Raw genomic sequence first — 15,958 nt, forward strand, 5'->3', positions numbered from 1 at the left:
CAGATACTAAAAATATATTGGTTAGTGATCATGCTGCAGTTTCTCTTTGCCTCATGGCAGGGGGAGGGGAGGGGGGAATAGATCCTTCCTGAAACCATCTTGGCGTTTTAATGTGAAACTACTAGCTAATGATGACTCTGCTAAAAACTTATTGAAGAGCCCTGTGCAGATTATTTTTTTCACAATTGTCTAGAATTATAGTATGGTGGGATACCTTTAAGGCCACCATTTGAGAGTTTATCATCAACTCTTCTGTGGGTAAAGCTAAAGAGAGAAAAAAAGTTTTGGTTTCATTACAGAATGACATTAGATTCCTGAACAATAACTTCAAAAATTGAAATTTTGGTATAACAACTTACTGAGCCAAGGAGCTGGTGCTATAGTTTTTAAACTGTCAGTCTTCTTTTATACAGAAAATAACCAATCTGGCTGGCTACTGGCACAATATTTGTGGGTTAAATGAAACTGACAGTGTATAAGTGCAATAAAACTAGAGATCATTCCTATAAGTTTCAAAGGTCAGAATAAGAATCATTTTAGAGATTATTATTCCTAGTTATATTCTTCTGAAGTCCCTACTTCTCCAAAATTTGGTTGGCAGATTTTTGGACTCTTTGGTTCATCCATCCTTGTCTCAAAATAGAAAGAGAGCTTTTGGACATGGTTATTAGCGAAGGGAAAATAAAAGCAGCTATTCGTTTTATGTCCCCCCAAATAAAGCTCTGGCTTTTGGCTCCTAAGCTTCATGATTTATACAAAGATGTTTTGGCATAGCTAGGGTTATTGTTTTGGAGAAGCTAGGTAAGGGCCCTCTCTTCATTCAAAACTATCGAATTTCACTTATTAACGTAGTCTGCAAAATATATGCAAAAATTAAATTGCTTAGGGCAGTGGTTCTCAACAGGTGTGTCAGGACACACAGGTGTGTCGTGAGGTCCTGAGAGGTGTGTCGCAGGCTGCTGTCTCCTTATCAGCCCGAGTGGGAGCTGGTTGATTTCTCTTATATTGAGCTAGACTACTCTCACTTTCTTCTCCCTCTTTCTGGCCCAGTGGGAGGCTGTTTCCTCTTTCATCCAGATCAAAGCGAGACATCACCTACTCCTGCTCTTCTGAGCCTGAGGGGACACCAACTTTACCTTCCCCTGCTGAGTCTGGGAGTGATGCTGCTGCTGCCGATCTCTTCACCCTGTGGAGGGTGGGGGAAAGGAAGCTGGGGATTCTGAGCAGACAGAGGTGGAAGGGAGAGGGAGCGTGGGGGCTGCTGAGCAGAAAGGGATGGGAACCAAGGGTTGGGATAGCTGGGCAGGGAAGGGGATGGCATGAAGAAGGTAGGGAGCACAGGGAAGAGGATATGGGGATGTTGAATGCTAAGCAAGGATGTGCGTGTGAGCAGATGATTGAAAGGGAGTAATTGGTAGAAGTGAAGGAGGGGGAGTGACATGGTGCAAGAGACATATCAGTTTGGGGAATGTTCATTTCTTCTCTCTTTGTACTTTGCTTAGTGTAGGAGGATATGTATTTCTGTTTCTAGTTCTCCAGTTCTACACTGCATGCAGCGTGGCTTTTTGAGGTTTCCATTCCAGCTTTTGTCTCCACATTTGTAATCTTTTATTCTACATTTGGTGAAGTTTGGCTCTGTATGTGTGAGTGAGGTGAGGTATTTTACTAGTATATAGGGATTTGTTGCATTTTCTCATTCTCAATAGGACATGCACTGGTGGTGCACTGTTGCCTTATCAAAGGTGGGGATATTGCTGTCTGAGTTCTTGGAGTTAGTATTGCTATGATATGGAAGTTTGCTGCACGTGTTCTGAGTGTTCCTTTTTTTTTTCAGGTGTTGTATTCTTACAATGCACCTGGTAGTAAGCAGTTTGTGTTTCTGTTAGCACCAGAATCTCTTTTTTATGTGGCAAAATGTATGGGGAAAGAAATCTCCTCTGCATCCATTGTTTGGGGACCAAGGGAAGGAGGGGGGTGAATTCCTGTCAATGCAGGATATATGTTTACATTTAGCCCATGATGGTCAAGTGTTCAGTGTGTCATGCCTGTAAGCATTATCTGTCAGATGTGTCCCAATAGAAAAAAAGGTTGAGAACCACTGGCTTAGGGCATTGCAAGGAAATTGCTGGGAAAGCAGTTTTGGTTTGTAAACTTTGGGAAATTTATTCTGGTGAGTTACTGCAGAAATCAGCTGGTCTCTCTCCACTTCAGTCTCTTGGTCTTCAGAACACCTCTTATCCCGAGTCCAAAAAACTCGGTGCCTCGTCACCAATCTCCTTCAGTGTGATGACCTTCGAGACACCCACGTCCTCCCTTCCTCCGATTTCTCCTGAGATGGCCTCATCTGATGGCACTGGGGCCAGCGTGTCAGACGTGAGAAGACTCGCTACTCTGGAGACAATGATGATTCAGTACCAAGTGCATCCAAAGGCTCACTAGTCTAGTCCCGTCCCCCCCTGGATTCCCGCACGGCACACCACTGGAGGTCAACACCAGTCTATTCCTTCTGCTAACGAAACAATCCATCGGACCCAGCCACCTGAGGGGCTGGTTCAATAGATAAATTCCTTAGGTTTTCCCTTATGTTTAACCATAGAATAAGGAGGGTAAAGCACATACTTTTATGCACACTGAGCCCCAGGCAATTTTATAGCACCCAATTGTGCACATAAACTGGTTTATGTACAGAAATGGTTTTGAAACCAATCCCCAAGGGGACAAACTTTCAAAACTACAAAAATTGTTGTAAAATTTAAAGGTACTTTTACCTGAGGACTTTGTGCCAAGGTTCAAAGGACAAGTATGCATGTACTTTCCTTTTGAAAAAAACTGCTGAAGGAAGAAATTTGCATCTCCTCTTTTTGCGGTTACTTTTTCTGGCCGAAAACTATGTGCATTCTTCCCTCCCCTTGCCTATCCCTGCCCTGGTAATGCCTTAAAACAAATGCAGGTAAAAACATAAGCTGTGAACAATACCTGTACTTTTACCTGTGCACAGGGTATTCAATTTTCAAGTAAATGACGTTTGAAAGCTGCCCTTTAATCATAATAAATGGTAAAGTTTGACAAAATTTTCTTTAGAAGGAAAAAAAAAATCAAGATGCCAAGTTAAAACACACTTTATGGTTAGTGAGGGCAATTTTCAAAGCTGTGTGAGCAGGTGCAAAGTAAGTGGGTACTTATCCCTGCAGATACTGCACCAGTTCTCAAAGGGAAAGTATACGTGAGCCTTCCCTTTGAAAACTGACCAAGGAAAAAAAGTACTCAGATTTCTACCTACATATTCTGCAGATACTTTTTCCCTAAAAAACAATGGGCCTGATTTTCAAAAGCATTTACACGCTTAAAAATGGGTTTTACACATGTACACACACACACTTTACCCAAGTGGGCTTTTGAAAATTGCTACAATATGTGCCATTGAATTGTCCATAGGATTTACTTGCAGAAGTGCACTTTACTCAGGTAAATGGCTTTTGAAAATTGCTACAATAGTGGTTACTTTTACCTGTGTAAATCCTTTTGAAAATTACCTCCATAGCATGCAGTTTGAAAGCATAACTAAGCACACTGTTGCATTTCCCTACTCTAGCCCCACCCCTGGAAATGCCTCCATTCATTGCAAGTAAAAGTATGAGTATTGTGGCACAATGCACATACTTTTACCCAAACACAGGTTGTGCAGTTGTCAAAAATACTTTAACCCAGAGAAATATCTTTTGAAGATTGCCCTCAATCTTTTTTTTTTCTTTTAAGGAAGAATACCAGCCTATCCAATTGTATTTGATTTAAATGGCCAGTGTGTGTTCAGCATGGTATAGTACTAAGCACAATGAGGTCCATATTTAGCACTATTTGTCCAGCGAAGTTTGAAATTTCTGTTGCACTGACTGGCTCCAAGAAAGCCAGTTAACTGCTTATACAGCTACCTCAGGGCAGGGTAGGGCAGGGGTGTTCCAGGGCAGAGCCAATTAGCAGTCTAACTTAGCCGTATCAACACTGATTTTCAGCATTATCCAACTAACATAGCTAGAAACTTTTAGGACTGCTGAAGTGTAATCCTAAAGTTTGTCAAACTCAATCAGCTAATTAACATCGCTGGGTATATCCATGGTTGTGAGCATGCCACTGAATATCCCAGCAAAGTTAGCCAAATAAGTGTCTGGCTTACTTTGCTGGCCAGCCAGCATCTGAATATGGACCTCTCTATTCCTATATATTAAAGTGAAACTGCACAAAAAAATAAAGTTTATTAAAGTCATTTTCAGGCTGATACAGTACAGTGTGCTCCGGCGGAGCGCACTGTCAACCCGCATTTGGACACGCATTTGACGCGCTAGCTTTACTCCTTATTCAGTAAGGTGTAATAGTGTGTCGAAAACGCGTGGCCAACCCCCCCCCCCCCAAAACTAATAGCGCCCACAGCATGCAAATGCATGTTGATGGCCCTATTAGTTATTCCCGCGCGATTCAGTAAGTAAAATGTGCAGCCAAGCCGCACATTTTACTTTCAGAAATTAGCGCCTACCCAAAAGGTAGGCGTTAATTTCTGCCGGCACCCGGGCAATATTAAGTTGGAGGTCCCAAAAGTAAAAAATAATTAAAAAAAAAATTAAAATCAGCCCGCGGCTCGAAAACTAACGCTCAATTTTGCCAGCGTCTGGTTGCCGAACCCGTGGCTGTCAGCAGGTTTGAGAACTGACGCCGGCAAAATTGAGCATCGGCTGTCAAACTCGCTGACATCTGCCGCTCCTGTCAAAAGAGGCACTAGGGACGCGCTAGTGTCCCTAGTGCCTCTTTTTACCACAGGCCCTCATTTGAATACTAAATCGTGCGCACAGGAGAGTGGCCTGTGCGCTCGCCCACTCTCCCGCGACTTTTACTGTATCGGCCTGTATGACACTTATCTACTTTTTCTTCTGTACCTGCTTTGCTTCAGTTTCAGCTTTACTCATGTCATTCTTGCAGGTCATCATCTGTCCAGCAAGGGTAGCTTCTTCGCCATCCTCATTGCTAGAAAGGCCAGCGGATACCGCATTGAAGTGCTGCTGGGCAGCAGTCAGGGCACTGGCGTCCTTCTGATCTGCTTCTTGCAGAGAAGCGAAGCTGTCTGTTATCTTCTTTATCTCCTTCTCCTTTGCCACCAAAGCCTTGGAATCCTTGAAAGGCATAGTAAGAAACACAAGTCACTATCTGAACCTCCAACAAGCACTGTATCAGTATGCGAAACTTAGGTATTTCATAAAGAGAACTACATGATTGCTGCAGGGCAGGAACTCTTGTGCACGTGCAATAAAATGTTTTTGCCTTTCCAGAAAGATAACAAGTTTGCTTACCTATATACAAAGTACTCCACAGGCAGCATGATAAATTAGCCATAACATGTGCAAGACATCATGCAGTGGTGCAGATATAGACCCTGCTATCAGAGCTCAATAAAAGATGTTATCAAGCAAGCACAGGAGTTCCCTTATGTACACAGTGCCTTGTTAGCTCTTCAAGTCTTTTCAAGAATTTAAGCTTTAGTAGTCGACTCTCCAGGAAGCCAGGTGGGTAAGAAGTAAGACTAATTCATTCTATTGGATATGGAGAACCACGTTTACATGTAAGCAAACTTGCTTTTTCTATTGACAAGCAAGCATAAATTAGCTATAACACTTAATGGGAGTCTCAAGCTGAAAGTTGCATTGTGGAGCAAATACTTAAGACAATCCAACACCTTCCCCCCCCCCCCCCCCAAAAACAAAACAAAACAAAAAAAACCGTGGACTTCTGGGTGAACAAGCTGCGCAGAACTGCTTGCTCAAAGTTATTGTTTCCTCAGGACATGCTGTCTAGATAGTAGTGGGACACGAAGGTGCAAATAGATGACCAAGTAGCAGCTTTTTATGTGCAAAACGTTTTATTAAACATATGCATATGGACAGAAACATAACATGGCCTGAGACGCAATTTTTTCTTTAAGGCATCATTGACAAATAAGGACATGACAGTGTAGTAATCCACCCCTCCTCCCCCCGTCAATGCATTACAATTCCCAACTACCCCCCCCCCCCCCAATCCCATCCCCGTCCCTAAGAACCTGGTTCCAAAAACTAAATGCCACCCAGTGTCCATCATCCACAAAGTATTCTGTTTCCGTGCCGCCGCAGATGCACATCCTCCAGACAGAGCCACCAGCTCTAAGTCACTCAGTCGTTTAAGATCAAACTTCTGGAGCGATGCGGCAGTTCTTACAAGTAGGCGTCCCAAGTCCGCAAGAAGTTGCCGGTGGCTACGTGGTGAAAATCAAGGTCATGTTGTCCATCTGCTTCATATGGTGGAGATGAATGCGCCAAGCCCAAAAGGAGGAGCCCTCTTTTTCCCTCCAATACCATAAAATGACCTTTTTCTCCACTGCACAAGCCTTCTTGAGAAACAAACGCAGACCCACTCCACGTACCCGGGACTGGGGAATGCAATCAAATAAAAGCAAGTATGGAGAGAATGGGATAAATACCCCAATAAACTCCTCAGATAATTCACAATCTTCCTCCAATAGCTGTAAATGAGGGGGCAAGCCCAGAAAGCATGGGCAAATTCCCCACAGACCATTGGCATAAAGCTGTCGAGGCTAATTTAGCGTGATTATGCAGTTTGTGGGGAAATATAAGCCCTGCTCAGAAATTTATATTGCATTTCCCTGAAATACATATTACCTGTAACAGTGGATATATTTCTCATACAGGAGAAAACCGCTATCGTCAAGTGAAAAACCCCATCCCTATTCCATCTGTCCACTGATGTCTGAAAGGTGGTCTTTGGGAGGCCTTGCAGTAACCCCTTATTATAAGACAGAAAGAGAAGGTGACCTTTGGCGTTCAAATTGAAAAATGGTATCCAATGCTTGAAAAGAGGACCGTTGCCTAGTAGAGTGACCCAGAGAGGAAATATGACCAATTTGCAGATATCCAAAAATATGGACTCCCATTATCCCATAAATTCCTTTCAGTGAATCAAATGATAAAATGTTGCCCTCAGCATCTAACAAATGGCCCAGTTATGTGATTCTCTTCTGCCGCCAGACTTGAAAGCTGGGAGAGTGGGAACCTGGTGAAAACTCCTGGTTTCCCCTTATGGGCAGAAAGTAGGAACATATTCTGGGGATCCCAAGTTGTTTAGTGAGTTACGTCCATGCCTTCCTTATGGGCAGAATTAAGGGGTCACGCGCAAGCGCCTGTGGCAATGCATTCATCGGGCCCAGTAGTACAAATTTCAAATCTAAAAGGGCTACCAACGTGTTGTCTGCCAGAACATTTACAAATGAAGACTCCCCCAGAATCCAAGCCCGTACCAACCGAAGATTGGCCGCCACATTATATCTGAGGATATCTGGAATCCTCATGCCACCTAGCCCCCATTTCAGTTTCAACCAAGTGAACAGTACCCGGGCTTTCTTTCCCCTCCACAAAAAGGTTCTCAGCGTTATTTAGGCAGGAGCACCATTTTAAACAGGATAACCCTCCCCCCGATTGATAAGGGTAGATCCTGCCATGTACTCAGCTTATCCTAAGTGTAAGCAAACCTGGAATATTAAGATTATAAATAACAACCAAATCAACCGACAAATGGATTCCAAGATTCTTAAGGGAGTCCCCCGCCTAACGCAATGAGAAATGACCACTCCAACGTTCTTTAAGGGCCTCTGGGAAGGCTATTGCTTCAGACTTGTCCTAGTTAATCCGCAGTCCAGAGAGTGCACCAAAGGACATGAATAGGTCGAGTAGTACAGGGAGCGAATTCTGCGGATCCGTAAGAAAAACTAAAATGTCATCCACAAAAGCTGCGTACTTAAAGGAAAATTAGTTTCTTACCTGATAATTTTCGTTCCTGTAGTACCAAGGATCAGTCCAGGACACCTGGGTTGTGACTCCGCACCAGCGGGTGGAGACAGAGCAAAACTTGTGGGCGGAGCCATATATAAGCCCCTGTGCCAGTCACAGCCCCTCAGTCATACGTAATGTCAAAGCAGCAATGCAACCAAGTAACAAACTGGCTAGAAAAATTCAAACTAACATCGAAAAACTCCAACTTGAACTGGGCTCCCCAACCGGGAGAGCTAAAACAAGCGAACAGCAGAACTTAAGAAATTATGAGCGGACTCTCCGTTACTGTAGCGAAGCCCTGCGGGTGGGATCCTGGACTGATCCTTGGTACTACAGGAACGAAAATTATCAGGTAAGAAACTAATTTTCCTTTCCCTGTACGTACCAGGATCAGTCCAGGACACCTGGGATGTACCAGAGCAAACCTACCGAGGGTGGGAAGCAGAGAGTCCCGCTCGGAGTACCCTCTCTCCAAATCCCCCGGAATCGGTAGCCCGGACATCCAATCGGTAATGCCTGATAAAGGTATGCATGGACTTCCAGGTAGCCGCCCTGCAAATCTCGTGAGGCGATACCTGTGAAGCTTCTGCCCAGGACGCAGCCTGGGAACGAGTCGAATGAGCCCGAAGACCCACCGGAAGCGGCTTACCCTTTACCAAGTACGCTGAATCAATAGCCTGTTTAAGCCAACGCGCAATCGTTGTGCGGGACGCTGCGGCTCCTTTCTTTGGCCCTGAGAACAAAACGAACAGATGGTCGGTTACCCGGAACGGATTAGTAACCTCCAAATAATGAAGAAGAGACCTTCGCACATCCAGCTTTCGCAGTTCTTTGAACTGGGGATCAGTGGACTCCCCGACCGTGAAGGCCGGTAACTCCACTGACTGATTGACGTGAAAAGACGACACCACTTTAGGAAGGAAGGAAGGAACCGTCCTCAAGGATACTCCGGAATCGGAAATCCGCAAGAACGGTTCCCTACAGGACAGCGCCTGCAATTCGGAAATACGCCGAGCAGAGGCAATTGCCACCAAAAAACACCGTCTTCAAAGTAAGGTCCTTAATAGTTGTACGCTTCAATGGCTCAAAAGGAGCGGAGCTTAGAGCGGAAAGAACCCAGTTAAGGTTCCAAGACGGACAGGGGGGACGCAATGGAGGACGGAGGTGTTTTGCCCCTCGAAGAAAACGGGCAATATCAGGATGAAGAGCCAGGGAGGTTCCTTGGACCTTACCCCGCAAACAACCAAGAGCCGTCACCTGGACCCGTAGCGAACTGCACGCCAAACCTTTGGTCAGACCGGCTTGAAGAAACGTTAGAATATCTGAGACTGAAGCAGAAAAGGGATCCAACCCTCGCTGCACGCACCAATCCTCAAAAACCGTCCAGACCCGGACATAAGCAAGAAACGTAGACTGTTTCCTGGACCTCAGCAAAGTAGCTATCACCGCGTCTGAGTAACCTTTTTTCTTCAGACGATTCCTCTCAAAAGCCATGCCGCGAGACAAAAGTGATCCGCATCTGAAAAAAACCTGACTAACTACAACAATCAGTGCAGGCAGAGGCTGTGACTGCACCTGCACCACCTGCTGGAGACAGAGTAAGACTGAGGGGCTGTGACTGGCACAGGGGCTTATATATGGCTCCGCCCACAAGTTTTGCTCTGTCTCCACCCGCTGGTGCGGAGTCACAACCCAGGTGTCCTGGACTGATCCTGGTACGTACAGGGAAATCTCTTTCTGCCCCTCAGATTGGAATTGGATACCACGTATAGTAGGAGAGTCCTGGTATGGCCAAAAGCATGGGTTCTAGAGTTAAAAGAAAAAGCAGCGGGGATAATGGACAACCCTGTCTAGTACCTCTGAAGACAAGGAAGGGGGCTGAGTGTGACCCATTTACCAATATCAATGCTGCTGGGGCATGATAAAGCAGTTGAATGGCCTGATAGAAGAATCCTCCAAACCCCATGGAACTAAGCATCTGAAACATATAGCCCCACTCCACACTATCAAAGGCTTTTTCTGCATCCAAACTGACCACAAGATAAGAAGCATCAATTCAGTTACATAGCACCATTGCCACCGCCACCCACTGGATGTTTGTGAGAGCATAACGCTTCTGAACAAACCCCACCTATCCTGGCTTAATCAAAAAAGGTAAAATCTTCCCCAGCTGGTCTGCCAAAATTTTGGCCATCAATTTGTGATCCACGTTTAACAAGGAGATGGGGCGGAAGGATGCAGGCACTAAAGGATCCTTCCCGGGCTTGAGGATAAATGTGCCTGTGTTAACCAAAGTATTAAACACCAAAAGGTAGGAGTTGAGCGAGCGGGTCAATAAGGCATTTATAAAACTTCGAGCTATAACCATTGGGGCCTGTGGCTTTCAGCTTCTGTGTGTTACGAATTGCTAACCGCACTTCATCCTCCGAGATGGGTTCGTTCAGACATTTACTCTGGTCGGAAGAGATGGAAGGAAGATGGAGACACTCACAGAAATCGTCCCAGTTTGCGGAGCTCCATCCTTCCGATTTATACAAATCTGAGTAATAGCTATGAAATGCCCTCAAGATAGCTGGAGTGTCAGTAACCACTTGGCCCCCAGTTGTTCTGAGGGCAGGTATATACCGTGACCCCCTAGCAGACAATCAAGTTAGCTAGCATTCTCCCTGATTTATTCCCAACCTATATAATTTAAACTGATAATAGAGGAGACTCTTCTTAGCCCTCTGATGTATAAGAGAATTAATCGCAGTTTGCAGAGATAGGTAGGATTCCCTGTGAGTTTGGGAATTAGAACCAATCAAAGCCTGCTTGGCCCGTTGAAGCTGTGTACTGAGTGTTAGCAGCCTTTTATCTAGGGTTTTTTCCTATAGGCCAGGTAAGAGATGTCACCTCTCAACATCGCTTTAGCTGTGTGCAAGAACAAGACGGGATCCCCATTATGTTGTGCATTTAGCTTAGCATAATCCACCCATCTTTCTCTTAAAAATTCTTGGAAAGGGAGATCTTCCGCTAAAAAAAGGGATATCGCCAGTGAAAGGTAGTGGGCCCCATATGGGGTGGTGACAACTCTACCCATATCGGAGCATGGTCAGATAATACAATGTCTCCGACCCCAGCGTGAGACCCGGGAAAAATAATTCGCACTCACCAGGAAGTAGTCCAACCTGGAGTGAGTCGCATGTGCTCTGGAGAGGTGAATAAAGTCCTTTTCAAATGGATGTAAGGTACGCCATACATCCACTAGATGTAAGGTATTTTCTAGAAACCATATCCCTTTACTAAAATGTCCCTTCATTCTGGGCTTATCCCATTCCAGATCTCTGACCGCATTAAAGTCTCCTCCAATCACCACCGCAGAGTCTATGTATGGAAGAAGCAAGTTGTGCAAAGTTTGAAAAAAAGATGCCTTATATACGTTCGGTAACAAATACTTTTTTTCAAACAGATCACCCACCAGGTTCCAATATACCTTCTATATAAAATTCAACCTAGTAAAAATCGCCTATAATCACAAATACTATTACCGTGTTTGCCAATTACAATATCCCACAAACCAGGGGATTATTGAACCACTGATAAATGTTATATAGGAAGGGGTGATTGTTTCATATTAATGCTCTGCGTCCCCACCCATGGGGTCGTTGTCAATCCGTTTTTTAATCATTAAGTCACCACCTCCATCCTATGTGTAGTTGTAAGATACATCCCTCGATCAACTAAATAACACTTACCATTAGAATACCTAAGATAATATGCAACTGACCTCACCCTCCTAAGTATACCTTGAACTTGTAATCCCCTGCATTTACTAACCCAACTGGATAACAGACAACCTAGACACATTCCTTTCTTCCTCACCTATTAACCCCACTCTTATTTGTAAAAATAATTTATATGCAAAAACATTTGCTGTATGTCAGAGTTTTTATATATGTATCAATTTTAGTTGATTACATATAACACTCAAATCCCAAAAACCACAACTCTACTGCATGACAATTTGCTTGGATGATGTTTAACTAACCTTGTTTTTCACATTAGTGTAAACCGTTCTGATGGCGAAACCGAATGACTGTAATCAAAACATGTTAAATAAGTAAATAAAATAAAATAAATGTTTTGTCAGTCATTGACAAAAAGGTCCAGTAGGACACTGAAAGGCAGCTTGAGTAAACAAACCCTCAACGGGGCTCCAAAATGGGGCCAATAATGAGCACCTGATGAATGTGAGTAGGGGGAGAAAAAAAAACAAAACAAAACAAAAAAAAACAACTCACTGTCCGCTCCACTCAGTGATCATGCGGAGTTTAACCAGGATGTGACTCCGGGCTCCAATTACGTTTCGCTCGTCTCAGGTGACCTCCTGGTGCTTGTAGTTGGCCTGTCCAGAGTCGCAATGTAATCTCATAGCACCCCCACGTCCGAGAACCATCGCGAGCCATCAGGGGTGGTCACCCGGACCTTAACTGGATAAACAATAATGGCGCGAAAACCTAGGTTGTGCAACTGGGCACAGTTGGGAGACAGCATACGCCGCTGAGCAGATAGTACCGGCGAAAAATCTTGAAAAATTAGAATCTTCTTTCCTTCAAACATTAAATCTTTCCCTCCTCACACTGCTTGCAAGATTTTGGCCTTGTGAGCAAAGTTCAAAATTTTTGCTATCACAACACTGGGGCAATCCTGCTGTGACCTTTTAGGGCCTAGCCGATGGGTGTGTTCAACCCTCAAAGGATCACGCACCATTGAAATATTCAGCTCTTTGAACAGCCATAGCGCCAGTAACCGGGGGAGTTCCCATTCTTCTGGCAGCCCTATAAAACGGAGATTAGATCGCTGGGACTGATTCTCTAGGTCCTCAGGGCAATCAGTGTGGTGTGCGAGTGTTTTTTCAGATCTGCCAGCTCCGATCGGGAGGCCTGGAGACCATCTTCATTCTCAGAGACTCTCTGCTCCAGTTCGGTGAAGCGCGTTTCATATCCTGAAATGGAGGTGGTGAGATCAAGCAGCTGGTTTGATATTTTTTTAAATTCTGGCTCCAGGGCCTCTACGTCTGCGGCTTTGGTATCAGCCCAGTTAGCTGGCACCAGGTGATTCCATTACCCCCAGATATTCAGACAGCAGATCGGTGGGCCGCAACCTCTGTCCTCCTCTTTCTCTTTTTTGGCTGTCCGTGTTGACATCTCTGCCAGTAAGGTCCCCTGCAGCAATTTAGGAACCAGATGTTCCCAGGTTCCCTCAGAAAAGCTTTGGCTGCACTAGATGGGGCTGGATGGGTAGATCTGGAGCCGGGGAGCCTCATCTGCTCTCCTTCACAGTGTCATGTGATCCAAGTAGCAGCTTTTTAAATGTCTTCAATAGAAGTGGCCATAAAATGAGTCACTGAAGTCGCCATGGTTTCACTTTTTGAGCTTTGACAGTCTAATCTCTAAATCAGTCAGTGCATTACAGTAAGCTATACAGTCTGCTAGCCAACTGGATAAAGACTGGCAATTGCCCGTTCGAATCTATTGGGATCAAAGTTGAGAAAATTGAAGGTGAAGGTAGGTAATACATCAGGGTTCTCTCACAGTCCAAGGAGTGAAGAGTCTGTTCCCCTTTGTTTGCATATGGTTTTGGAAAGAATCTAAATAGCACAATATCTTGATTAATGTGGAGCACAGATACCACTTTTGGAAGGAACTTGGGAAGTTTGTAGAATAAGAAAAAAAAAAAATGAAGGTAAGGTGAACATGAAACCAGATCATGTATTTCACTTACTCTTTGTGCCAAAGTGATAACCAAGAGAAACATTTTCCAGATGAGAAACTTCAAGTACATCGATTTGAGAAGTTCAAAAGCACATTTTGTGAGTTAAGATGGGACCTCAATGTAGTCCTAACTCCCTGAATCTGTAATGAGAGGAAATTTGGAATGCCAATCATTTCATGAACTTTCATACCAAAAGATGGAGAAAGACTTGAGTCCCTTCCACCTCCTGGTGATATGCCGCAACATCATTGAGATGAGCTTTGACTGAAGAGGTGCTAAAGCCCAAGTACGAGAGGTAGAACAGATACTGAAGCTAGGTCCTTGGACCACTGAAGAAGGGATCCAACTGACTTGTCCTACACTAACTTGAGAAAGTCTTGCATTTAAAATTGTATAAATCTTCTAGTTAAAGGTTTCCTGGCAGAAAAATCAGAATATTCTCAACCTCTTTGGGAAGGAGTAAAGAGACTGCTATACTTTTAAAATCTACACACAATGAAGGCCAGCATTGGCAGGTTCGAATGGCAAAGCCTGCCTGCCTCCTGTGTGATCAAAGTCAGAGATGTTCCCAAGGGAACTGGAGAATGAATCGACAGATGGATGAGAAATGGATATCACACTAGTCACGGCCAGAATTATCTTTGCTTTGTCCCAAAACATCTTTCGGAGAAGCCCTGGTGATTAGAAGAATCAATAGGTACTCAGAGTAGACTGATGCTCCAGTCTAGCAGAAAAACATTGATCCTGATCTGCAGCTGCTCAGATGCATGGAGCATAACTCCGACCTTTCTGTTGACTTCTGAAGCAAAGTCGATCACCAGCCTTTCCCAATGATTGAACAAGTTGCTGTGACTCGTTAATCCAATGTCCAATCATGCAGTTGCAACACACTGCTGACGCAGTATGCTGGTGTAGTCTGGATTTCTGGAAGGGAGATCACCTGAAGATAGGCATTATTACATCCTACTAATGATCAGATTCGGATGGTCACCTGGCAGAGCCCATAACTCCCTTGTTTATGTAGGACATGGCCACTTGGTTGTCCATCTGGATCAAGATTCAGATTCTTGAAAAATTAGAGCAGGAAAGACTTTAAATCACAGTGGATGGCTTGCAACTTCAGATTGTTGATTGTAGATAACACTCCACTGGGACCACAAAACTTGGGTTGATGCCTCACCAGTATGTGCGCCTTATCTCTTGGCAGAAATAAAAGTAGACATTACTACTTCATGTGGTAGAACATTAAGTGAAAGATTCACCTTTAGAACTTCTAGATTCATCCACCACCTCCATCCCCGGGGGGGGGGGGAGGTGTCAAGAAAATCTGGTGGGATAATGGTTGACAGAGTTTATCCCATTGGCTTTGGAGGTCCCAACTCTACAGATAAGTCAGAGGAATCACATGCACTGCAACAGCCATGTATCTGAGAAGGACCAAGACCAATCTTGCTGACATATGGTCCTGCCAAAGAAGAAAATTATCTAGGGCCATCAGAAATGCAACTTGACGGGGAGAAATGCTTTTCCTGAAATGAGTCTATCCAGGCTTCTATGAACTGAATTCGTTGATATGGAACCAGGTTTGACTTTCCAAAGTTGACCAGGCAAACCAGGAACTGAAGGAGGAGACAGAGGGACTCCAGAACGCCTAACAGATGTATGAGACACCAACCAACCAATCATCCAGTAACCTAAAGTATTTTGTACCTCGAGGCCACTGATAGGCCAAAGGGGAGCACATGTCCTCCACTACTGATGGGAGGGGTGAATGGGAAGTTGCCTATAAACATCTTTCAGATTCACAGCGCACATAAAAATCCCTCAGTTGAATGAAAGGAAGAATCGACTGGAGGGAGTTTATCTTGAACCTCTCCCACACCAACACTTTGTTCAGTCTCCACAAGTCCAGAATCAGTCTCAATTCCCCCAACACTTCCTAATCCCCAAGAAATATCAGGAATAGAATCCTTGGCCACACACTGAGAAGGAACAGGTTTGATTGCCTTCTGCTGAAGGAGTGACACCACCTCCAGCTGCAGTTGGGCAGACTGAAAAAGGTCAGAACTGAAGACTGAAATTAGTTGGGTCAGAGGAGGGCAAGAGAAGTGTAAGCAGTAGCCATCTCCAAAATTTTCAAGACCCACTTGGTCCTTGGAGCGAGAACCATTCCAGGACTGAACCCTTACACCCACTGGTGCAGGCGGGAAGGTGGGTCTCAAATATATCAAAGCCTGGTCCAGGCTGCATCTGCAACTGAGCTTTTGGCAGATGTCTTTTATTCTATTGATCTTGAGAGCAGCTGGCTGCTGAAGTGCGAGAGATGCTCGCTGATGCTG

General features: G+C 44.5%; 1 protein-coding gene across 1 annotated transcript in view; it reads right to left on the reverse strand.

Moving 5' to 3' along the window:
• SMC2 (structural maintenance of chromosomes 2) overlaps window positions 1-15,958 on the reverse strand; it is a 215,027-nt gene that overhangs the window by 141,827 nt on the left and 57,242 nt on the right. The window contains exon 9 of the mRNA XM_029614730.1: window positions 4,926-5,159. Within this exon, the coding sequence (XP_029470590.1) occupies window positions 4,926-5,159 (234 nt within the window). The remainder of the gene's footprint in view (window positions 1-4,925; window positions 5,160-15,958) is intronic.

Source organism: Rhinatrema bivittatum, chromosome 1 (assembly GCF_901001135.1).
Source record: "Rhinatrema bivittatum chromosome 1, aRhiBiv1.1, whole genome shotgun sequence".
Classification (NCBI taxonomy): Eukaryota; Metazoa; Chordata; class Amphibia; order Gymnophiona; family Rhinatrematidae; genus Rhinatrema; species Rhinatrema bivittatum.